This window comes from Leptodactylus fuscus, chromosome 5 (genome assembly GCF_031893055.1).
Source record: "Leptodactylus fuscus isolate aLepFus1 chromosome 5, aLepFus1.hap2, whole genome shotgun sequence".
Taxonomy (NCBI): Eukaryota; Metazoa; Chordata; class Amphibia; order Anura; family Leptodactylidae; genus Leptodactylus; species Leptodactylus fuscus.
In genome coordinates, this window is record NC_134269.1 from 114,125,809 (window position 1) to 114,151,376 (window position 25,568).

General features: G+C 40.0%; 1 protein-coding gene and 1 pseudogene across 1 annotated transcript in view; both read left to right on the forward strand.

Moving 5' to 3' along the window:
* The window catches only part of LOC142204947 (cadherin-related family member 4-like), a 54,257-nt gene that overhangs the window by 20,979 nt on the left and 7,710 nt on the right, over positions 1-25,568 (forward strand). Inside the window, 10 exon segments of the mRNA XM_075276280.1 lie at positions 1,398-1,507; positions 2,558-2,703; positions 3,858-4,038; positions 6,295-6,454; positions 9,936-10,041; positions 10,187-10,402; positions 13,847-13,992; positions 15,081-15,222; positions 17,658-17,911; positions 25,210-25,340. Of these exon segments, the coding sequence (XP_075132381.1) occupies positions 1,398-1,507; positions 2,558-2,703; positions 3,858-4,038; positions 6,295-6,454; positions 9,936-10,041; positions 10,187-10,402; positions 13,847-13,992; positions 15,081-15,222; positions 17,658-17,911; positions 25,210-25,340 (1,592 nt within the window).
* On the forward strand, positions 4,190-4,338 carry LOC142205634 (U2 spliceosomal RNA; annotated as a pseudogene).

The window sequence follows — 25,568 nt, forward strand, 5'->3', positions numbered from 1 at the left end:
ATACAATTCTGATGGTGAAAGTCAGATTTTTAAATCAGCTTCCCATCTTAGGCTGTACCCCGGTTTCGCATCAGAAGTCCTGCATACAAGTGCAGAATAAAAGGGTTTGGTCTCCTTAGATTTCTCTGTCTCATCTATGAAGTGGGGAAAAAACCAAAAGGGGGAAAAAAGGAGTTGAGAGATCATCTAAGAATATCTGTTAACTGCAAATACTTATAAAAGTCTTTATGCAGAAGGTAGTATGTATTAAAAAAGGTCCTGGAAGGTTCTTATATTACCACCGTGCAGTAAATATTTGATATGTGTGACCCTGTCGACCCAGTTACACACTGAGAGTGAGGGCTGAAGCGAGACGATACTGTAGTGGTACGGCCGTTAGAGACTTGGACTTTGCCATTACTCCTAAGTTAAAAGGACATTGCAGACCTAGAGGCTTGTATTGTGACTAATGGCCGCCTTAGCTTGAGAGGTGGTTGTGAGACATGAGAGAAATTAGTGGCATGCCCTCTGCTTTTTTCTCTATAGCAACCGGCCTCAGCGGTGCGTGTTAGTAGCGAATTAATCTTTACACTGTCCAGGCGTTCAACAGTAAACATCTATTTATTCAGGAACGAGGTTAATTTGTATTCAGTAGCTTAGTATCTGAGCTTCTTGTCTGTGAGCTCCATGTGCTCTGCTCTGTGCTGCAGTTATATAATAACAGAAACAGGAACTTTCTACATTGCTACTCTGGCCCCTTCTCTTTAACAGAGCTTTATTAACAACATAACACTATCCCTAGAGACAGAAGCTTATGCAGTAATACACAGATGTGTGGAGTAGTAATATTTCTTGATATCTGTGACACCCATACCAGCATCCCTACGCAATCTGGTCATAGTCGAAAACAGATTCTAGGCTTACGCCTATTCCATATAAAATTAGTGAGTATGCCTTTCAGTATGAGGACGGAGCAGAATAGCAACTGTTCCAAATACATAAAATATGTCTGTCAGCACTAACATCTTCACTACAGCTATTTGGACTGCCCAGGAGGTGATCTAGTTATTACATTTATCTAATAGAGTAGAAACTCTAGTGAGAAGAAGGATGTAATTATGAAAAAATTATGGCGAACTAGGGCTAGTCAAGGAGATGCCTAAGAAAGGTGAGAGGCCATCTTGTCCCTGGCATGGAAAAGTAGAGGAGAAAAAGGGCCCTGGTGTTGCTGTCCACTCTAACATTGAGTATTTGAGATATGGTGGCATTAATTTATTGTAAGACACCACTCCAATTTGAAAATGTGGAAGCTGTGCGTATGTATGTGTCAGTGTGAATAAGGCCTTACTCTTCCATATGTTTAGACTAAAGGAGGAATTTGTATTTTATTAGTCATGATATTTTTTCCAAATTTATAGAAATTTGTGATCTCAATCAATGTAAGGAATGTAAAGCCAGATGCAATGTCCTGTACAGGCCTTATCACAATCAGTCTCCAAAATGAAAATGATGAGGAACCTGTTTATCAGTAAGTATAACTGTTTCTATAACAGTTGCTGTATATGCAAAAATATAATATTAATCACAATGCTCATTAGCTTGGGCCAGACAATGGTGTTCTAATATTAAATTACCTGTTTTTGTATTAACCCTTTGCCAACATCCGCCATAATATTATGGCAGATGTCAGGTCTCTAAACATAGCAGCCACCATAGCTGCCATGCTCCGTTGTATTATACAACAGAGACTCAGCACAAATGGCCGTGATAAGAGCCCAAACTTATCACAGGAGCCACTATTTTAGTTGAACTCACTGTCCAACATGATGACATCCATTGCCTGGGCATCTGGGAGCGTATTTGATACAATTTTAATGTAAGCTGTGCTAGGCAACCTCAATTAGAACTTTTTTTTTTTTTTTTTTAAATGTAGATTGTCAGTCCCACATAGAGCTCTCAATGTACATTGTTCCCTATCAGTATGTCTTTGGAATATGGGATGGAAATCCATGCAAACACGGGGAGAACATACAAACTCCTTGCAGATGTTTTTTTGCCCTTGGCGGGATTTGAACACCAGGACTCCAGCGCTGCAAGGCTGCAGTGCTAACCACTGAGCCACCGTGTGGCCCCTACCTCAATTAGAACTTTATTAATTTTTCAATACATTTACAATTTACTGCTAGGAGTCAAGGGAGAATGAATTCTTCCTATAGATTTTCCATTTCTTATGAAGCCAGTAACAACTCTTAGCTTTCACTTTTAAAAAATACAGCAAAAAAAAAAAAAAAAAGAAAAAATGCAGCAAAAGCGGGCCAGCTGGTTTTTGCTGTGTTGGGGTCTGCTGCTAAATTTCCACTAAGGACACCCCACAGTGGGACCATCCCATGTGCTCATAGCCTAAATTAATTTCAGAACAAAGTGGCATACTTTAAAAAATGCAAGTGGGATTTTGGTCTTAGAAAATACTTGAATACTTATAAATCTTACAAATTGAATACAGCGAGTCTAATGTTATATATTCTTATGAATTTGTAAATACAAGAACAAATAATGCATTTATTCTTTATTATTATAGAAATTTGCCAAATAAAACTATTGACTTCCCTGAAAATCTTCCACCTGGAACAGTTGTTTTTAAACTACAAGCAACTGACCGTGATATTGGAGACACTGTACACTATGAATTTTTTACAGTTTACCCTGGGCTATTCATAGATGAGGGTAAGGTAAAGAATTAATGGCATAACAAACAATAACAATCATAAGAAATATGTTGGCCCATTTTGACTGAGGCCTAGGGTGAAATTAGTGATAATTAGAGATGAGCGAACAGTAAAATGTTCGGGATTCGATATTCGTTACGAATAGCATCTCAATATTCGACTATTCGAATGAATATAGAACTCCATTATAGTCTATGGGAGAAAATGCTTCGCTAAAGGGGATCCCACTATTCGACTCAGGAGAGTCCCCAAGTCCACTAAGACACCCCAGGAAATGATGCCAACACCCTGGAAAGCAACTGGGACAGCAGGGGAAGCATGTCTGGGGGCATCAAGTACCTTTATTATGTCGGGATCCCCTGTCAGCTTGCGATATGCCAGAGCTGACTTTTTCCCATAGGAATGCATTGACCAGCGTTGATTGGCCTAATGCCCGTACACTGGCCAATCAACACTGGTCAATGCATTTCTATAGCGAGATATAGCAGAGCCCGTACGATTAGCCCAGCTACTCCGGACACCGGAGATGAAAGAGCTCTGCACTACACCCAACCATCCCTCCAGCTACTCCTCCTGTCACACACATCTCTGGTGTAACAGAACTCAGCACACACTCAGCTCTGCTACATCTATACACTCTGTTGTAGAGATGTAGTAGAGCTGAGTGTGTGCTCAGCTTTGCTACATACGAGATGTGTGTGACAGGAGGAGTAGATGGAGGGATGGTTGGATGTAGCAGTGCTGGCCGATGTTAGCAGTCCAGTTGAGTTGAGTTGAGTGTGCAGTATTAAGTGGGCGATGAAGCAGAGCTGAGATTTTAAAGACGATCCTATACACTACACAGAATGTAGTCCAAAAATTGTTGGACCCCACACTGTGTAGTGATTAACCCCCTCCCTCCCCAGTGTCCACTTACCTGCAGCTCTTTGCTCTTGGTCCAGTTCAGTCCATGGTCCTGGTTTCAGAGTGCCCTGCCCCCCTCTCCCAACTATTATTATGTTTTAACACCTTATTCATGGGGGGAAAAAATAATTTTCTCTTTCTCTATGTCTCTTAGTATTAAATGAATTAATATGCCATTGCCTGTATAATATGATAATTTAGATTGTGTAATTATTATTATTATTATTATTATTATTATTATTATTACAGATTCTGGAGAAATAAAAATAGCCTATTTATTGGATTATGAAAATCCATATATTATTCATGAACAGCGACTAGTTGTCCATGCATTTGATAATGACAGAGTTCATATATCAGTAGCAGAACTGACCGTAAGACTTATTGATGTTAATGATAATTATCCACAATGTGACAATTACCCCAACATGTAAGTACAAAAATAAAATCCATTTTGGCTAATGATAATATATTTGATCTGACATTGCTCTGATATGATATATATTTGGTTTGAACTATTTAACTTAAGACTTTGACGATCCCATCCCCACAGTATGGAAAAATATGCGTTGTAGACGCATATCGCTTCTCGGCCTTTTGGCTAAGATCAAGTGTAGTATCTGTTCTTACCAGAAGTAGTTAGTAGGCGAAACTGCTGGAGAGCACGGTCTGGGACCGGCCACAGCAGGAGTAGGCCGAAAGCTATGGAGATCTGAACGGAGAACCACTTGAGGCGTTGTCGATGGGGGACGTGGTTAGTACGCCGGCTCCGCCAGTGGAGGTGATGGCACCACTGCAGGGGGCCGGCAGAACGCCACAGACGCTGTCGACACGACCACCAAGGGGGACAGGACGCTCCCTTGGGGATCTTACCATGGGTCGGTGAAGCGCTCGAAGGTCTCTGGTGTCGTGCCCTGGGGGTTGAGTGGCCCCCAGGGTGCCTTAAGTCACTGGGCGTGGGAAACCCACTGATTTGGGCACTATTGCGTGGCACTAGATCACACCTCTTGAGCACCCCACTCCTTAATGCCTGGTTTACCAGCATTGGAGTAATTTTTATAGATCCGGCGGTAAACCGGGCTCTGAAAGGGCACTTTACCACTTATTAAGTGTTTTTCTCACGTTTTTTATTTTCACTCTGTCACCTTTTTGTGTGTCGATGAAGGGATGCTGTACCCTTTTGGGACGCTTCCTGACGGTGTCTGGGGATGAGGCCTGTAATGGGTCTCTCCCCTCTTTCAGCTGACCTGTCCTGGGGAACCAGGGCAGGCGCAGACTTCTTGCCTGAGCCAAGGAGTATCTCTGGTGGTGGCAGCCCGGAGAGAAACTTGGCGACTGGTAATCCTGAGTACCCTTGGTGGTGCCAGCCCGAGGGGAAAACGGATGTGTTGGGTAGGGCCACCCTGCTCCGGTAGATGGCCCTTTCGGATACTCGACCCCACTCGGTCACCTTTTGGTCCTTGTGAGGAAGAGTTTGAGTCAGGAACCTCTCTCCCCTTTAGGGGAAGGGTGCGTTTTTTTGGCGAGCATCCTGGGCACGTTTTTTTTAGTGTGGCACCCACACTTTTTTCGTGCACTTGGTGTTTTTGATTTGGCACAGACGGAGACCTTCGATAAAAAAAAAAAAAATATGCGTTGTAGACATGCTGTGATTTGCAAAACCATTGAGGTTTTGGAAATCGCAGCATATCAATTCCAACAGAAACGGTGGTTTTCATATAGGAAACCTTTGTGGACAGTCTGTGAAAAGCGCTGCTATGTGTGGTCTTAGCATTACTCAAGTGCTAGATCTGCCATTGCTCTTTAGGTGAAACACCTGCAAAGATATTGTCATATTTTCTTTGAGGCTAAGGCCCCCAGTGAACCGCAGCATAAAAGCACTGCTGAAAAGACTGCGGCAGAAACTTATGGTGGTTTATTCCACAGTGCTTATCAGATAAAGTTACCAGAATTTTTTTCTATAGACTTTCTGTCCTTACTCTGTCGGTATGTACAATTAACATGCTGCGATTTACAAAAAACACAAGGTTTTTGAAAGAGCAGCATTTCCACTGCTTATACTTTTCTGCAATGTATGGATGGGATTAGCTAATAATTTGGAAAGTTATTCAACTTTTATATATTCTTCATGCTGTGAAATATTGGACAAAGAAAACGGAATCAAATTACCAGATTCAGATGTCTCGTCCCCTTGTCATAAAAAAAATGATTTTTGCAACAATAACAAACAAATACACTAAATATAAGATTACCTGAGACTCGAGGGCTTTCAGTCCACAAAGGAATGGAGAAAGGAACAGCAGTTAAGGGTAATAGTTACTTCTATAGTTGTGTGGTGTTTCATTGACCAGTCACATTGCAGTGATTCAGTAGCCACATTGTATAACTCATAGACTGTCTAGAAATTCTCCTTCTGTTAATGGTTCAAAAGCTTAAAAGGTTAAATAACTAAGTTTCCAGTTTCCACCAATATATCAACTCCAACTAACCCATTAAAATTAAATTCTTTATAATGTTATCAACATGATTGTGTTTAATTCCTAAATTATAGAGTCATGCCATTCAATTACTGAGTCCTCTTAACTTGATGGTTGTTGTCGCCATGGTATCAATGACCCTACGGCCTGTCATAAATGCTTATTTTATTTAGTATTATGTACTTGACTATGTCATTGCTTTTTACTAGGATTGAAGTGGCTGAAACAACAGCAATTAACACCACATTGCTGCAAATCATATGCGTGGATAAGGACTTAGAGAAACCAAACAACGTTCTGAACTATCGACTGAAACCTCTTGATGAGTTTTCAACAAAGAAATTCACCCTCACAGGAAATACAATTATAGTGAGTTCTAATTATGATAATATATAATATCCTTAATAAACTTATCCTTAATGTGACATATCAAATGGGGATATATTCTGACTCTGGATCTGTGGCACTCTGAGTCTGTCTCCCATAGTTTTCAATGGGAGACAGAGATCACAGCAGGAAACTGAAAATATTGATCTTGCCACAAATTCTGCAGCTTATTCAGCTGTGGATTCTGCAGCATGATACTCCTGCTCAGTAGGCCCATTCATTGGCATTCTGTTGCGGCTATACCACGGCTGAATTTGACAGTGGAAAATGAAGAGTAATTTCCCCCCATGTGAACATAACCTAACACATTTTGGATTGTAGCCCTTGAGCAAAAATGGAGTAAAAGTATGATCACACACAACTTTTTTTTTTTTTTTTTTTTTTAAACTGTAGTTTATGTGACAATTTTTCCTGCTTTTTTTTTTTTTTTTGAGCCAAGTCAGGAGGTAGATTTGAAATGAATGAAAATATAGAGGAAATACTTATCCTTTTCCTTACAGCTAGACAGGCTACTGAGAAAAGCCATTGGCAGTGCCAAGTTCATTTTTGAAGAGTACATGATGGCTAAAATTTATGCCAGCAAGGTGCTGGCATAGATTTTAGCAGGAGCACATGAACTCTGAGAGGGTGTACCTAACTCAAGGCGGAGCATGTGCCTCTTACCGGTGCAGGTGACATCATACCATACAATAGGCTGGTCTTCATGAATCCCTCAGTTTGTGTGAAACTATCCATAAAGCTGGAGCAACATAGGATGATTGATGAATTTCCATCAGAGTGCAAAAAAACACCCCAAATTGTGTGGGATTTCTTGCTGCCACTCGCCCACATGAAACATTGTTAGTCTCTTGAAGGTTTTCAATCTTTGTAATGTAAATGTCTTCCTCCAGTGGGCTGTAGTTGCAGCTGTAAAGGACCTGGGTAGGTACTAACTGGGAGATATTGATAGACTACTCCAAATGTGCCAAATGTGAGGTCAGGGGTTGGAACATGTGCTTTATCTGTGGTCAAATGACATAGATGGAACATGGAGAATATCCATGCACCACCAATGCCTCCATAGTCCCTTTCGTTACTTTCAGGGAGGACAAGCTGGAAAACACAGTAGCAAAAAAGTCAATGGTACCGCACACTCTAGAATTATATGTGGTGCTAGCGAAAAAAGGTCCTTCGACCCAAATATACTAGTGAAAATAGATTTTGCTGCACACACTGTTTTGTGATCAAAGGAATATAGAGATTTATTTTACAATATAGTTAACGCCTTTTGACACAATGCAAAATATTGGCATAGAAAGACAGGCTAGATCAATTGGATATGACGTTTCGGTCCTTAGACCTTCATCAGACGCGATCTAGTGTGGTAGCAGGATCAGTATAAGTGTCAAGGCAGGAAAACACAGGCATTAGAACCTGTCCATAGTTTTACCCTAGGCCCAGAGCCCCGTGCACATCCCTGTGATAGTACATGGGAGTGAATATACTAGCATACAGACAAATCACATGTGCATGTGCATGAAGCCTAAGGCATTTAAAAGCAGGAACAGTTTTTCTTTGTATGAATCAACAGTATTTTACTGGTAACAGCAATCCAAATGCTTAGAACAACGGTATAAACTCCCACTTTGTCTTTTCTGCTACAGAGAGGTTCTCGCTTAGAAATAGTTAGTCCTTAAACTTGAACTTAATTCTTTATAGACAGACTCTGGTGTTGAATACTTTAACTAGGTGTATACTCTAACTTGACTGAACAGCTGCCTCATAATTTGTCTTGGTCACTAGGTTAAATTCTGGGTTTATTTCCTACATCAGCATTCTTCCTTTGGTCTACTCTAAGAGAAGCAACCCATATGAGTGGGATGGTTCAATAGTCTGGGGTTGTACTACTATCCCTAGTCCCTAAACCCCTTTAAACTCTTAATGACCAGTCTGACTATGTCCTCCACGGACAATTTCCTCTCCTTTGCAGACGATACAGAACCATGACCCAAGTCAATACCTAGTTAGTTAAATCTCCCAACAAGACCACCATACCCACACGTGCTGCCCACGCAATTAGCTTATACAATTGATCTTGTAAATCTTCAGTTATCTTGGGGGAAAAGTCTATAAATTATGCAAAAAAGTATTTTATCAGTGGTTACATCCTTTGCAATCCCACCCACAAGGATTCCACTTCCTCACAATCTTCAACCACATTTGCTTCTTTCACATTCACTTTTATGTCACCTCTAACATACATACACACTCTAACTCCCTCCATTTCATGTCTCAGCCACACCAAATACATCAATCAATGAGTAAAATTGCATAAATGATATCCAGCTCACCCTTTCATAGTCACCATCTCCCTGGGATGCACGGACACAGGTGGACCTTGACTGGTTTGTAAGAACTTTCAGACGAAAAACGTGAAGACCCAGCATTCACCAGGCGATAATTAGTAAAACTGAACTTTTATTCTTGATCCATAAAAACAATTGTCACATCCATAGGGAATAGTTTGCTTCCAAGCTTTTGGGCATTTATAAATATATATTTCGACCTGTCATCCAAATTCACGTATTCATTTTCAGAATTGTGAATTATTGAAGTTGTATGGCCGTATTTATCTATTTTGTTTTGTTATAACATATGGACCTCCCTAACAACATTTCTTATTTTCCCACCACAATTAACTTTTCCTCCCACCACTACAGCCTATCTCCTCTGTAACCTATTTACAAATGTAATATCTTCTGGGACCTTACCCAATGTTCATAGTTTAAATACCACCCCTGCTAGAATGCTGTCTCCCAACACAACAGACCCTCATCCATTCAGGTGCAATTATCTGTTGAAAATGACTTGTAACCCACTGAAAAATCAGCCCAGTGCTCTAGGAACCCAAACCCTTCTTTCACCAAGACGAACCATTTAGATCCCTACTATGGTAGCCAGCCCCCATAGCACAGGCAATTAATTACCTGTGAGATCGAGGAAGAGGGAAGGATGGAGCAATCCAGGGGTTAGAACCAGGCTGACACCCCTGGGTCCATCATCAAGAACCCCCCTAGTTGAATTATGGTAATTTTAACTCCCTAAACAACCACTTCAACTCCTGCTTTTCACTCAGAAGATAGTTTAGTAAGCAAGCCCTGTGCGTCCTTGGCTTCCAATTAAATCTTCACAACAACCCCTCCCATCAATTAGTTAAAAAGCAAAGGACAAAAAGATTTTATATTGCTACAATAGCTTTAACAGAAACTGCAATCTGTCTGCACAAGACTTACTGTAGTTAAGCAAGCAGACCATCATGATGCTATAATATATACATATGAATATATGTGATATTGGATATGTATTGATACTATGATATTAACAAGTAGTATGAATCATTGATTGAATAGTTTTAAACTATTTAGACCACCAAACAAGGACAATATTTTATCACACTTTCTTATTGTTTTTTTTTATTCAACAGTGTGGGCCAGAATCTTTAGATTATGATAACTTGGAATTTGCTGGCATGCAGTTTAGGCACTTACTTCTCATTGAGGTTTTTGACTCTGGGACACCTGCTCTTACAAGTAAGGGACTTTTTAAAATCAATTTTAGTATACCAGCATAACATTTTTCAAATAAATATGTATAAATATATGGCCTATAAAGAAAAATGTTAATATGGTTCAGATGTGGACTCATATGCTCATAACCATCTTTCAATTTTCCTAGGTACAGTTACTGTAATTGTAAGAGTAACACGTGTCAATGAATATGATCCAAAGCCATTACTAAATGTGTTTAACGTACTTGAAGATAGTCCAATAGATACGCTGGTTGGAACAACCAAATTTACAGACATCGATTGGCCATTCAATAACATCAAGTTTTCATTTGCTGGTGGTGATTATGGCAATCCTCCAAAGTTCTACGTAGAGCCAGACACAGGTGGTACACTTTATTGTGAGCAATACTATTTTACAGTAAGAAATCTATTGTTGAATCTAATTTAAAGGATATGATTAAATCCAATCTCGTTCACTTTGCTGAGACTGCAAAACACAACTTGTTTATGAGCTGTGTCCGCAATTGTAAAAAAATCGTGTTTCCGCAATATGTGGGCTTAACTTAAATTCTTATCCACACAACAGAGAAAAATGGACATGCAACAGCAATTTTGCTAATAGCCATCACATAGTCATTTTTAAAACAACAAGAATGAATGACTATATTCACATGTCGGGGTTTTTTTTGTATTTTTTTTTTCTTAAGATAAAACACAATCTGTTAAAAAAAACTGATGTGATCTATATTTGTCCATTTTAACAGTGACGGAGCTTCCACATGCCAAGATGGACAATAAAAACTTACACATGTGGACAAAATTGTTGGTACCCCTCTTTTCATGAAAGAAAAACCCACAATGGTCACAGAAATAACTTGAATCTAAAAAAAGGAATAATATATAAAAATTCCACGAAAATAAACAAATGAAAGTCAGACATTTCTTTTCAACCATGCTTCAACAGAGTTAAAAAAATAAATAAATAAAACTCATGAAACAGGCCTGGACAGAAATGACGGTTCTGTTAACTTAATATTTAGTTGCACAACCTTTTGAAGCAATCACTGCAATCAAACGATTCCTGTAACTGTCTATGAGACTTCTGCACCTCTCAGCAGGTATTTTGGCCCACTCCTCATGAGCAAACTGCTCCAGTTGTCTCAGGTTTGAAGGGTACCTTTTCCAGACGGCATGTTTCAGCTCCTTCCAAAGATGGTCAATAGGATTTAGGTCAGGGCTCATAGAAGGCCACTTCAGAATAGTACAATGTTTTCCTTTTAGCCATTCTTGGGTGTTTTTAGCTGGGTGTTTTGGGTCATTATCCTGTTGCAAGACCCATGAGCTGCGACTGAGACCAAGCTTTCTCCTACTGGGCAGTACATTTCTCTCTAGAATCACTTGGTAATCTTGAGATTTCATTGTGCCCTGCACAGATTCAAGACACCCTATGCCAGATGCAGCAAAACAGCCCCAGAACATAACAGAGTCTCCTCCATGTTTCACAGTAGGGGCAGTGTTCTTTTCAAGATACACTTCATTTTTCCATCTGTGAATATAGAGCTGATGTGCCTTGCCAAAAAGTTCAGTTTTTGTCTCATCTCTCCATAGGACATTCTTCCAGAAGCTTTGTAGCTTGTCAACATGTAGTTTTACTACTATTACTTTTGTCAGATTCAAGTTCTTTCTGTGACCATTGTGGGTTTTTCTTTCATTAAATGAGGGGTACCAACATATCCACACATCTAAGGTATGTCCTTTAAAAATGGATCAGTGGATTGGGTAATAGTCAAAACACTAATGACATTCTGTAATGTGTTGATGAGATTAACCAAAATCTCACTTTGCTGGTAGTGTAAAATATAGCACATGTTTCCAGTGGATTTCTGCATCAGCCCAAAATGCTGCGTTTCACCAACTTGGGGCAACTCAGGTTTTAAATGCTGTATGAAAGTCAAAACCAGGTGTGGATCATAAAGAGAGAGAGCATAGAAAGAATAGATGGTACTTCTTTTTATTCAATCCACGTCTGGTTTAATTTAAAAAAAATTACTGCATAAAACCTGAAAACATATACACACCGCAAATGGTCTAGAATTGACTCTTTCAACCTTATTAAGCCTTAGGGAGCCTTCACACAGAGTATACGCTCCGCTCATTCTGAACATAAAACACGTTCAGAATTAGCACGTAAAAACCAGCTCCCATTGACTTGAATGGGTGTCGGCATACGTGCGCTCCCCATTGAAATCCATGGGAGGCTTTTTTCCCTATTGCTTTCAATGTGATACACGTATCACATTGAAAGCAATAGGGAAAAAAGCCTCCCATTGATTTCTTTTTGTTTAATCATATTTTATTAGGTTTTACATTTTCAGTATGTACATATACAGAATATCCAAATAAAAGGGAATATCTGGTTCACTGAATATACAAACAAGTACAGCAAGTCATATACATATTAAACAGAGTATATGAGACAAAGTAATACAGCCATATTTAAGTTGGAGATAACCATATAATAAGATATAATGAGGTATATGAGGGCAATCGAAATAATAAGACGAATAATCGCACTTTAGGCTCCATATCATGAAACACAGTAGGCAGTTAAGCAGTAACTTTGCAACTCTATACTAGGCAGAAAAGGGAAGCATTGGTAGGGTAAGTTGGGGGGGGGGGGGTAAAGATTGAGCTTCTATGCGCAGGCTATACCTTATCTAGGGTACGTTGGAAAAGCCTCCCATTGATTTCAATGGGGAGCGCTCGTATGCCAGCACCCATTCAAGTCAATGGGAGCTGGTTTTTACGCACTCATTTTGAATGTGTTTTACGTTCAGAATGAGCGGAGCGTATACTCCGTGTGAAGGTTCCCTTAAAGATATTATTACAGACTGTAGAATTGATGACCTATCCTTTAGAATACACCATCAATATCAAATCTATAAGGGTTTGACTTGTGGCACCTGAAAATCAGTTGATTAAAGGGCACAGTGCTTGTCTCCCGCATTTTAATGGGATGAAGCTATATTGGGCTGTAATACTAGGCACAGCCACTACTAAAAATCTCTTCAATGTCTGACCTTCAAGATACCTGATAATCAGTTAATTGAAGGGATATGATGTTGAAACATGAGGCAAACATTCAGTCAGGGCCAATAGGGAGCTGAAAGTGGCCCTGGAAAATGGAAAAAAATGTAAAATTGGCCCCATTTTATAGGAGGGCTCAGTGCAAGTAGGCAGAGTCAATACAAGTCAATGCCAGCACAAGTAGTTGTAATGGACAATAGCAATGGGCAATAATGACGGTCACTAGTGATAGTTTGAGCTCCCCTTAGCTACACCCCAGCACAAGGGTTACATGGTATAGTTACATGGTATACTCAAAACTTGCCAAAAAAAATCTGGCACACTTTTAGATTCTACATTAGGCAATGGAAGTCTGATTGCTAGAAAGATATGGGTTGCTCATCGATGCTGAGTGTTTGGGTCCTTTTGATTTCCTCAGGGAGCTGAGTAAAGGTTGCCAGATGTCTTGGCTTTTGTGGCCATAAATGCCATATTGTCTTTGAAACACATTCTGTGAAATGAGACTTTAGTAACTGACCCTTCAATAACCAGATTGTAGCTTTTTAAAGAATATTTGGTTTGATGTTCTATTCATTAAACTAGGCAAGTAACTTTGTGTAACAAGGAACGGAATATATTTCTGGTATCCTTGTTCATATAACTAACCTTTTGTTTACTTTAAGAATAAAATATTTTTTTATATACTTTTTAATCATCTCAAACTAAAAGTAAAATAAATTAAATTAATTGTAATGTACTAGGAATTATCAAAGTTCGAGATACACTGGATTTTGAAAAGAAAAATGAATATTCAATAACAGTACAGGCAATTGATCTCAACAATGATATTGAAGCGGATCCCCTAAAACAGAGAAAGAACTTGGACCCTGTCACCATTAATATCATTGTAAGTATACTATAAAGACCAAGCGAAAATATGTTTAAACACGTAAATTTATTTATTTTTATTTTTTGTTTGCTTTAGTTGCAGCCATCTGTTCTGTGGCATGTTATTTGCTCTAGTTGCAGTGTTCTGTTCTGTAGCATATTCGCTCTAGTTGCAGTGTTCTGCTCCGTGGCGTGTTGTTCGCTTTGGTTGCAGCGTTCTTTTCTGTCGCATGTTCACTCTAGTTGCAGCGTTCTGTTCTGTAGCGTGTTTGCTTTAGTTGCAGCGTTCTTTTCTATGGCACGTTGTTTGCTCTAGTTGCAGCATTCTGTTCTGTAGCATGTTATTTGCTCTAGTTGCAGTGTTCTGTTCTGTAGCATGTTCGCTCTAGTTGCAGTGTTCTGTTCTGTGGTGTATTGTTCGCTTTGCAGCGTTCTGTTCTGTAGCGTGTTTGCTTTAGTTGCAGTGTTCTGTTCTTTGGCATGTTCGCTCTAGTGGCAGCGTTCTGTTCTGTAGTATGTTTGCTTTAGTTGCAGCATTCTGTTCTGTGGCATGTTGTTCGCTCTAGTTGCAGCGTTCTGTTCTGTAGCGTTTGCTTTAATTGCAGCATTCTGTTCTGTGGCATCTTGTTCGCTCTAGTTGCAGCTTTCTATTCTGTGGCATGTTGTTCACTCTAGTTGCAGCGTTCTGTTCTGTAGCATGTTCGCTCTAGTTGCCGCGTTCTGTTCTGTGGCATATTGTTCGCTTTAGTTGCAGTGTTATGTTCTGTAGCATGTTCACTCTAGTTGCAGTGTTCTGTGGCATGTTGTTCGCTCTAGTTGCAGCTTTATGTTCTGTAGCGTGTTCGCTCTAGTTGCAGCATTCTGTTCTTTAGCATGTTCGCTCTCATTGCAGCATTCTCTTCTGTGGCATGTTGTTTGCTCTAGTTGCAGCATTCTGTTCTGTAGCGTGTTCGCTCTAGTTATAGGGTTCTGTTCTGTGGCTTGTTGTTCGCTCTAGTTGCAGCATTCTGTTCTGTAGTGTGTTCGCTCTAGTTATAGCGTTCTGTTCTGTGGCGTGTTGATCGCTCTAGTTGCAGCATTTACTTACTCTGAAAATTTCTTCCACAGAATGTGAATGATGAGCCTCCTGTTTGTTCTCCTGCCTATTATGAAAAAATTATTTACTCTACACAGAAAACACCTGTACTAAAACTACAATGTTCAGATAAAGACTCACCTGATGATCAACTTACTTATTCTATAATATCAGGTATGATAATAGTGTTACGTTCATAATCATTAGCAGTGGCTTCAGCTGTTCATCTGCATGCCTCTAATGCTATAGAATAGGTATACAAAGGTGAATTTGTTGCATTCTGTAGATACAATATCATGACTTGATCCCTCAGCCTCTGTCTGTATTGCTTTATAGGATAGAATAACCCTGTACACAGGAAAACTGACAGAGCCTGTAGTGGACTAACATATATTGCTTGTAAAACTTTATTCCACATACATATACTGGATCTGAGCACTGTTGTATGGGCTCTATGTGTGGTGTGTATGTCTGCTATGTATATTGTATACTACAGGGCCCTGAAATGTGTGTGCCCTTTTAAATATAGTGTTCCTTAACAACAATATCATGATGCTGTATAATGGGTAATTAATGCCTTCAAAATAGATTTTACACTGAGTTTATTGACAGTCAGACTGTGTGCCTGAAAAATGTTTAATAAATCTAGTGCAAACTCACCTAAAGATGAAATTGGCTGGATAAATCTCCCAATTTCCTCAACAATGAATGTTTTGGTTTTCTGGTTGAGGACAACATTGTCTTTTGTTGGTGGCTGGAGCTAAATCTACAGAGACATAATTTGCCATTATTGTACAACATGACAGTGAGCTCTATTGGATGGTTTGGACAGGATCAAAAACCATGCAGAATACAGTAGGTGCTCCAGTGTAACCAGATAGAGTTGAAGACCTCCACAGTATCTTTCATGCGGGCAATCAATTCAGACCTCATGGGGGAAAGCGCATTCCTGCAGTGACAGACAATTCGAGTCTTTGCCGCAGTATATAAGTAGAGGACCCGCCTAGATGTGTTCTTGTCCAGATGTCTGGGAGGTAAATTGTGAAAGTAAGTCATAGGATCCAGCAGGAACCCCTGCACAAAGAGGGCTTCAGTAAGGAGTTGCACCTCTGCCCAAAAAGTACAGATGATAGGGCAATCCAAGATATGTCACACCGTACCCAATGAGGTCTGATAATTCCAACCCAAAGAGGGGATAGTGGGGTTGAGAGTGTGTAGTAATGCTGGTGTGTGATACCAATGCCAAAAGGATTTTGTACTGGGTTTCTTCAAACATGACGCAGGACGAAGATTTAGCAGCTCGGGACCATATGATCTGACACTGTCCAGGTGAGACCTATCTACTTTGAGCTTCTGCCCATCTAGTCATTTACTTATGGTTTTAGGGGGCACATCCCTCAGGGGAAAACAGGACCCTATATATGCTGGTTATAAGCCCCTTAGTCTCTAATAGCATACCAAGGATAAAAAATAGAATCAAATTATTACACTTGGATGTCTTGGCATGCTATCAAAGAAATTATTCATGTGTGTCTAAGGAACGTTATGCCATAACAGTTGGCAGCTACCTCTGCAATTGTTAACCAATGACATTCCAGATGTGTTTGATATGAGACAAGTCCAGAGAAACTACAGGCTACGATAGCAGACTTAGACTATGCAGGCTGCTCACAGTAGCCAAATAAAAATGTGGCCCTTTGGAAAAATGGCTTCTGGCACACTGTAGAAATGGCCATACCGTTTGTTCAACAACCAAATTTGAGGAGCTCCACAAACTGTTGATGTATCAGAAATGAAGACTATGCAATCCGACACCATAAATCCTAGTCTGGTGTGATGTTCCATTGTGAAGGCCTTTTTATGATGTTGCCCACATAGTCTTCAGGCCAATCTCCAGCTCTCATTGCATCTGAGACTAATGTGGGACCCGTTGATAAACAGGATAGCCTCCATTGCCATTGCAATTGCTGCAATCATAATAGCTTTTGATAGCAGTGGAGTTAGATCAGTGCTACATCTGCATAGCCCAAGCCACTGAGTCTGGAATGAAAGTTAGACAGGTTTTGTAAAATGCTTTTGAATACAAATATTGCTATATCAGAGGAATACTGAAGTCATCCTAGAAGAACTCCTACTGGTATTCTACTTTATCATCCTAGCCACCAAGGGAATGGATTGCTAATCTTCCTACATAGAGAAGCTCTATTAACATTGGGTTAATACTGAATAAGGACTTCAGGAAAGAACTCACATTACAGAAAAGCAGCCTTTTATGTTACAGATTTTGTTGTGGCTTTTTGGGCCAAAGCTAGGAGTAGATTGAGCAGAAGGGAGAAGCAAAACTGTAGGAAAACCTGCAACAAAAATAGCAGCTTTTTCACAATGTGGGGTCTTAGCCTAATTGAGGCTTTATCTATGATATGCCATCCTATTGTTTTTGGATGTATTACTGTCCTCAGTGGGCTGAATGAATTTTAATACATACCAATTGTGAGTGGTTTTTATCCTTCCTTAGTTAAAAATGTTCAGTTGGTGCATTTGATAAAGTTTTGTACCAATACCATTGACTGAAATATTTATTTTTATTTTTTTTTTACTCATTTCTGCAGATAATAAAGCTAACCGATTTGTTCTTCAGAGGCTTGATGAAGGTCCTCCATCTATAGTACCAACTCAAAACTTCCAATATAATATTTTTGAGGGCATTCAGGATCCAACAGTTTTCCAACTGCTTATTGAAGTTACTGATGAACACGAAGGAAACAAAGCTCTTCAGCTATCTACAACTGCTACTGTAATAATACATGTGGTTCCCTGGACTACTACTATTCCAACTACAACTCTAAAACACACAACTGTGCAAGTAAGGCTTTTTTTTTTTTAATATTTTTAACTCAAAAGTTTTATTGAATTTTCAATAGATTACAAACAGTAAATGAATAGACAGATATGGCAACAAGTAAGAAAAATACATACCAGAGTGTGTGAACACGGTGAGGCAATATAGCAAAGGTCAACTACTACAGCACAACTAAAGATTGGCAAAGAAAAAATCAAACCAAATCATTACAGATCAATATGACAAAGTAGGAGGTAGCGGGAGGGAAAGAGGGGTGTGTGTTAGTACAGGGGAAGGACGAGAGAGATGAGGAATAATGGAATAGCATAGAAGAGAATGAAAGCTAGGGAATGAGAAAAAAAGAAAAGAAAGAGAAGATGTAGGTAAAGATAAGATAGAGATGAGGATAAAGAGGAAGATGAGGCTAAGGACAAGCTTAAAGATGACGAGGAGGAGAATAAGTCCAAGAAATTTCTCATGGTCAAGTGGAATAGTGAAGTCAAGGCGACCAGACTTTTACAAAGCGATCATGTGATTTTCCGGACCAACTCAGGAGCTCCTTAAACCTCGCTAGTTGGTTAACATTCTCCTTCCAACGGGCAATTGAGGGTGCTTCCGTTTGCAACCAGAATAGAGGAATCAATGTCTTTGTGGCGGCCAGCAAGTGCTATATGAAAGAATGACATGAGGGTTTGTAATCATCTGTTGGTTTAGACAGGAACAGAACCAATGGAGTGATTTGGAAGTCAGGAAATCCTAGAGACCTGATCGAATTTTGGATGCCATTCCAATAAGGCCTAATGAATGGGCATGACCACCATATATGAAGATATGTGTCTGTGGAGTATAGGTGTTTCCGGAAAAGCCATTCTGGAGTTCTGTATCAGTGAGACAGAAGCTTATAATGGTTCTCCTGTAACCTTATACATCTGGAGAAACCAAGAAAATTCTTAAGGATAGAGTTTATGTCCATGGTGGAAAGGTAAACTTGCAGATCCTCCTCTCAATAAGATATAAAAACAGGTTTGTGATAGGATATTGGGTCAAGGAAGCGGTGCAGAAGTCGAGCTGTTTTCCATAGCATACTTGTTTTAGAACGAAGCAATTTCTCAAATTCTGTCAGCTGGACTCTGAGTGTATTTATTTTGTAAAGTATCCAAGAGAGCTTCAGAGTATGGCTTCAATTGGGAGAATTCCTGCTGGTGTAGTAATCTCTCATAGAGTAATAGAGTTGAGTTTGGACCATAAGGAGTCATATGGAATATCAGTCACTTCTAACACATCTGATATCAGGCCGACTGGAAGCAGAGGGGATGGACACGGAGCTAGCATCGCGCTTAATTCAGACCAAATAGACATAGGGCCTGTGAGTACGCAGCAAGGTGGAGGCGCAGTTGAGGAGGAGGACTTCCTCTGGTGGGCAGTTTTCAGGAGCCAAAGGTAGGTTAAGGCTGGGTTCTCATGGGGTTTTTTGGACCGGATTTTGATGTAGGAATATGCCTCAAAATCTGGTCCAAAAAACGCCTCCTGTGACTAGTCACGGCATTCTGACAGTCGCGGCATTCCGCTCCGCATTAGGTCCAAATCAATGGGCCTAGTCGGGAGGGAGTGTCACAACGCGGATGCCCGCAGCTGATTCAGCCGTGGAATCCGCGGCAAGAAAGGGCAGGTTGCTTCTTTTTTCCACAAATGGGAAGAAACAGCTCGTGGAAAAAGGAAGTGAAGTCAATGGGAGGAACTTTTTTGGACTGGAGTCTGAGGAGGATTCCATGTCAGAATACAGTCTAAAAAACCCTGTGTGAACCCAGCCTAAGAAGTCTTTAGACATGGATTTGTGAAGCAGACGGGCTGGTAGTAGAGACTTGAGTAGAGCCACAAGATCTGCCCACCAAGCTAGTTCGAATGCAAGTAAGGCTGTTTTATTCATTAATCAATACAAAGCCATATTTTGTTTTCACAAGGTGGCAGTAGATATATCAAAGAGGTTAAAAATTATCTATAACCTATTGCATAAACCCTTAATAAAAGGCCACATTTGCATTTTTAGAAAAAGTTAAACTATGAAACGGTCAAATGCTAAATATTTAGACTTAATTTATTGCAGCATAATAGAAATTGTACCCACATTGGTTGTATTCCACAACAGGCAACTGACCCCCTGGTTGCACCAGCAGGTGTAGTTGTACCTAAAGTGCACCTATATTCCAGCAGATAACTATGAGTCCATGGAATTTTGTCCTAATAAGTTAGAGCTGTGGAAGAATCTGTCCCAGTTTACCATGGGAGTTTTATCTTGTCCAGACATAATGGTCCAGAGGGCATTCATTACAGTTTGTGACATTGTAACACCTAGAAGGACAATTCTCCACAGCTAGTATGGAAAAAAAATGACTTTCTTCATAATTAATCAGGCATTGATCCATGAGGATAGTCACATACCTCTGCTGCCACCACCTCCATGTTCTGTTTACTGTACATCATCTCTTGTGGCTCAATCCATCAAATTATTCCATTTTGCACAGCCACTCATGTTGCAACAGCTACCACCACTGCCATCACTCAGTTAGACATGTCCTGCAACTTGGTCCATCATTTTATCCCTTGCCATACTGCAACTCATGTTGCCAAAGCTATCACCACTCCACCAAATATGTCCATATTCCACTATATTACGCTTTTGGTGCCACAATGCTGGCATAAAAAAAAAAAAAAAAAAAAAAAGTTTCACATATGCTCCCATGAAGGAGTAATTTTTGGTAGCTTTCGTTTTTGTTTTTTTGTTTGTTTGTAACGGACGAAAAATTACGGACGTAAAAATACAGGCGTATTTTACTATAGAACTCAATGGAAACGTCTTTTTACGGCCGTAAAAATAAGCACAAAAAACGCCTCACGTTACTCTGTGTGAATGGACCCTTACACTGGAGTCGCTGCAGACTTACCTCTTATAAGGTCATGACAGACACTCCCTACCACAGCTCCACTACTGCAGGTAAGTATATAAAAACACTTCTTTATAAACTCATGTTGTTGTGAACATTTCCTTAGTTTTGGTACCTTGTTGCCAGATGCTAAGACCAGAAAGAGTAGAAAACTAGAGCATTAGGTGGCCAACCTAATGAGGAAAGAAACAAATAAGAAGTGGTAATAGAACCTTTGCACAGAGGTTTTATCAGACCTGGGGACCTCCTGTACCACATCTAAGGTTACAAAGAGGAGATCAGTTGTAAACCTAAAGCAAAATATTTTACCCAAAATGAAAGGAATCTTGACAGGTTTGCTCCTCTTTTGTGACTGTATAGTGGTAGATACCATCTCTACAGAACATTTAGATGACTGTAGTAATAACTTACAAGTGATGTCCCTGAATGTAATTGTTCACATTTCTCACATCTTCAGCTGTGACTTGTCTCTGTAAATTTAGCAACACAGACCTCTTTGACTCCTCACTTTTTCATAAACACACATTGTTCTCTTTCACGTAAACTCTTCACCTTGCTTCAACCACTGATTATAAAATATATGATCACCCCACACACACACACACACACACACACACACACACACACACACACACACACACACACACGTATGAATAATACTCCAGAGTGCATCTTTAAATTAATAATGTCCTTGAGTAACCACCTATACAGTGCCACTTATTAATAATGCCCTATGGGTTTACTAATTTAGGCTAAGGCCCCACATAGAGAGCCGCAGCCTAATAGCCCTGTGAGAAAAATAAGGGTGGAAACACATTGTGGTTTTTACCTGCATCAAGTTTTGTTATTTTTTTTTTTCACATGCCCCCCCCCAAATTTTTTTTTTTATAAAAACTAAACAAAAGATATGTACCCTAAAATGGTGCCAAATGAACGTACAACTCATCACGCAGTGAGCCCTTACTTAACTATTTTGACAGAAACATTAAAAAATTATAGGGGCCACACAGTGGCTCAGTGGTTAGCACTGCAGCCTTGCAGCGCTGGAGTCCTGGTGTTCAAATCCCGGCAAGGGCAAAAAACCATCTGCAAGGAGTTTGTTTGTTCTCCCCGTGTTTGCATGGATTTCCATCCCATATTCCAAAGACATACTGATAGGGAAAAATGTACATTGTGAGCTCCATGTGGGGTTCACAATCTACATTAAAAAACAAAAAAAAAAAAAATGAATTTTAGAAGACGGAGAAGGAAAATAAGATATATTATAAACTACCCTGCGTCCTTAAAGGGGTATCTGTGCTCTAAAAACTTGGAAACTTTATATTCCTAGATAGCCAATAACCTCTTCTTTAATATTTGTCACAAATGACAAGTGTGTTAAACATAACATAAGTCATGTAAAGATTATGGAAGTAAGACAGGACTTGTTTCAATCAGTGTTACAGCTCCACCTGGTGTTCATAACAGGATGAGCAACATTAAATCATTGGCAGCACTGTATTAACACAACACTCTATTCTGAATATAGAAATAAAAGTACAATATTAAAAAAAAAGGAATTCTCTATATTTAGTTAGTTATTGACTTGCTGTAATAATTGTGCTGTTCTCCTGAATATAATTGGAAAAATGACTGACCTCAATAACTCCAGTAGGTCTCTTCCTCAGGGTCATTATATACATATACAGTATCAAATTAGCATAAAATACCATGTGTAATACTAAGGGTTCGTTCACATCTGTGTCCCGGCCTCCAATGTGAAGGTTTCCATTTCCTGCACGAAACTGGTCAGGAGACAGAAACCTGCAGGCATTTTTCAAACCCATTCATTTGAATGGGTTTGAAAAGTGTCCAGCTGTGAGCATTTTATGCTCTCCGCGGCAAAACCGTTTTTTTTTAACCGGACACAGAGACGGACCTGCAGGACTTTGTGTCTGGTTTAAAAAAAAAAAACTGTTTTGCAGCGGAGAGCATAAAACGCTCACTGTCGCTCACGGCCGGACTCGGTCTGACAGGTTTCCGTCTTCTGCATTCAGAAGACAGAAACCTCAGAATGGAGACCGAACGCTGGTGTGAACCCAGTGTGACATACAGTGTAAAAGATTTATTAAGACTAACATAGGTTTAACTGATCCTAGTGGAATCTCGTCTACATTAAAGGGGTTTTCCCATGATGCTTGTTCACTAACCTGCAGGCTGTTGTGCTCTCTTCACTTCCTGATTCTCTCGACACATAGGTGGGCGGGGTTTCACTTGCACGGGATTCGTTGTAAATGAATTACCACAGTGTGAAGCTGATGTAGCAGAGCTGGATTTGAGTCCGTTTGAAATTACATACAGAGGTAACGAACTCCCTATCTCAGCTCTTATCAACCAAATTCAATTAAACCGACTGATAAGAGCTCAGAAATCCCGGAGCTCTCTGAGAAGCTCTGCTACTTAAAAGACACAAAAAGCTCAGAGCTGCTCCCAGCCCCTCCCTCTCCCCCTGAGAGCAGGCAGCTACATCACTTGACAAATGAGCAGATAATCCCAAGAGCCATAGAAACGGAGTGTAAACAATGAAGTGAATAAATTAAGATAGCGGCCAAACAAAGCAGTTTTGATAACCCAATGCATTTAGGAAAAGTCTTAAATCCACATAAACTAGCAGTATAGATATGATCCTTATGATGGGACAACCCCTTTAAGGCTAAGGCCCCAAGGGCAGTATCCACAGCACTACAGCGCTGCGGGAAGAACCACTGCGTGAAAGCATTGTAGTTCTTTCCGCAGCGCCTTTAAGAGAAAGTTCACAGAGTTTTCCTCTGTGGACTTTCTCTTAACATTATATCAACGGGAAAGCCACTGGCATTTCTGTAGATATAATTGACATGCTGCGATTTGCAAAGCTGCAACGGCATTGCAAATCGCAGTGGGTCTGCGCTGCGATCTTTCCCGCAAAGTGGGGATGGGATTTGCATGAATCCCATCCACTTTGCCTGCACTGTACAATGCCGCGATTTTTCCCGCAGCGTCTCCGTGGCGTTTCTGGTCTGTGGGGCCCCGGCCTAAAGGGGTTTTCTGAGCTTGGAGTCATTTTTGATACTAATGGCTTATTCTCAGGGTAAGCCATTAGTACCAGATCAATGGGGTTTCAACACCTAGATCCTGCACTGATCAGCTGATAGTCACGGGAGCCTATAGAAATTTTCAGAAGCAAAAGTCCATCCACTGTGTAACGGCCATGACAGAGTACAGTAGCTCAGTCTTCAGTCAGGTGAAAAGGAGTAGAGTTGCCATTTTAAGCCACTGTATAGGTTTGAACATTGATGACTTCCTGGAACAGCTGACACCCACTAATCTGCTGCTCCAGTCCTCAGCATAGATCACCAGAATGACAAATGGCCATCAGCCATGAAAACCCCTTAAAGATCCATTCTGTTAATTTCCATTGGTGCCTAATAGCCAAATTAGCAGAGTCTGATCTGTTCTTTACTAGTAGTGTGCTCAAACCAAATCAGTGACAGAATTGGTTGCTATGACCTACAACATATGTAAAAATCACTACAGTCAGTACCAAAGATAGAAAACAAGAGGTGAAATGGGGGGGGGGGGGGGATTAAACAAAGGCAGATACAGTAACAGAGTCATATAGCCTAGGGTCAGAAATGGAGATGCAGAGAAGTCTGGTATGTTGCACAGCAGCAGATTATTCTGGGGGGGTTGTCAGATGAGCTAGGCATTGGAAACAGCGATGCAGCAGAATGAGGTTTAGTAGTGACAACATACAAGAGTTTTGGATGGCAGTAACAGAGCAGAGTAAGGTATGCTGTACTGGAGCAATGATCCATTAGAAAGGTCAGACAAGCCGGGTGAATGAGAAGTCAAAACAATGCAGCACTACAAGGAATAAGGGAGCCTAGATAGTGTAATGCACTATAACTAGTACATAAAATAGAAGTAAAAGATCCAGCAATCCAAATCTTAAAAAGTTAAAACTTAACCTTTATTTTCATCTTGTACGGAGTAACAAGGACCTCAATAAAATAGATCAAAGACATACCTTAGTACATGGGAAGGAGTGTAACATCTGACGCGTTTCAGGGACTACGTCCCCTTAGTCATAGCTTGATCTACAGTAGTGCTGCACTGTTTTGACTTCTCATTCACCTAGCTTGTCTGACTTTTCTACTGTGAACATACCCTCAGGCTAGGGCCCCACGTTGCGGAAAAGCAGCATTTTTTGGCTACTGCAGAAATGAGTCTTATAGTACCAGCAAAGTGAATATTTTGGCTAATCTTAGTCTTAGAGTACTGCCTCTACTTATTTTTTTTTTGTTTCATAATTGTAAATATGAATTTCTACAAATAAAATATTAAAATGTACCTTACTTCTAGGCGACTACAGCTGTGCTTGTCCGAACTTCATACTTTTGGCGTCCAGATAATTGGTTTCCAGCTGTAATTACAATTACAGCCATGCTTTTCCTCTTGTGCTTGTATGCAATGGCATGGGGAATCCTGAAAGAGTAAGAACTAACTTAATATGTATTTTCACAATTGTGTCTGTTATGGTTATAATGCTAGGTTCACACCAGCGTTCAGGGATGGTCTTCCAAAAATGGTGGTCTTTTAGACCTATGCACCCTATATACATACACATACATTTAATATGGAATAGAAAGCACATACAAATTCATAATTTCCTTAAAGTTTATCTAGTTTAAGTCACCAAGATTAGATTTGCAAGGGCAGTA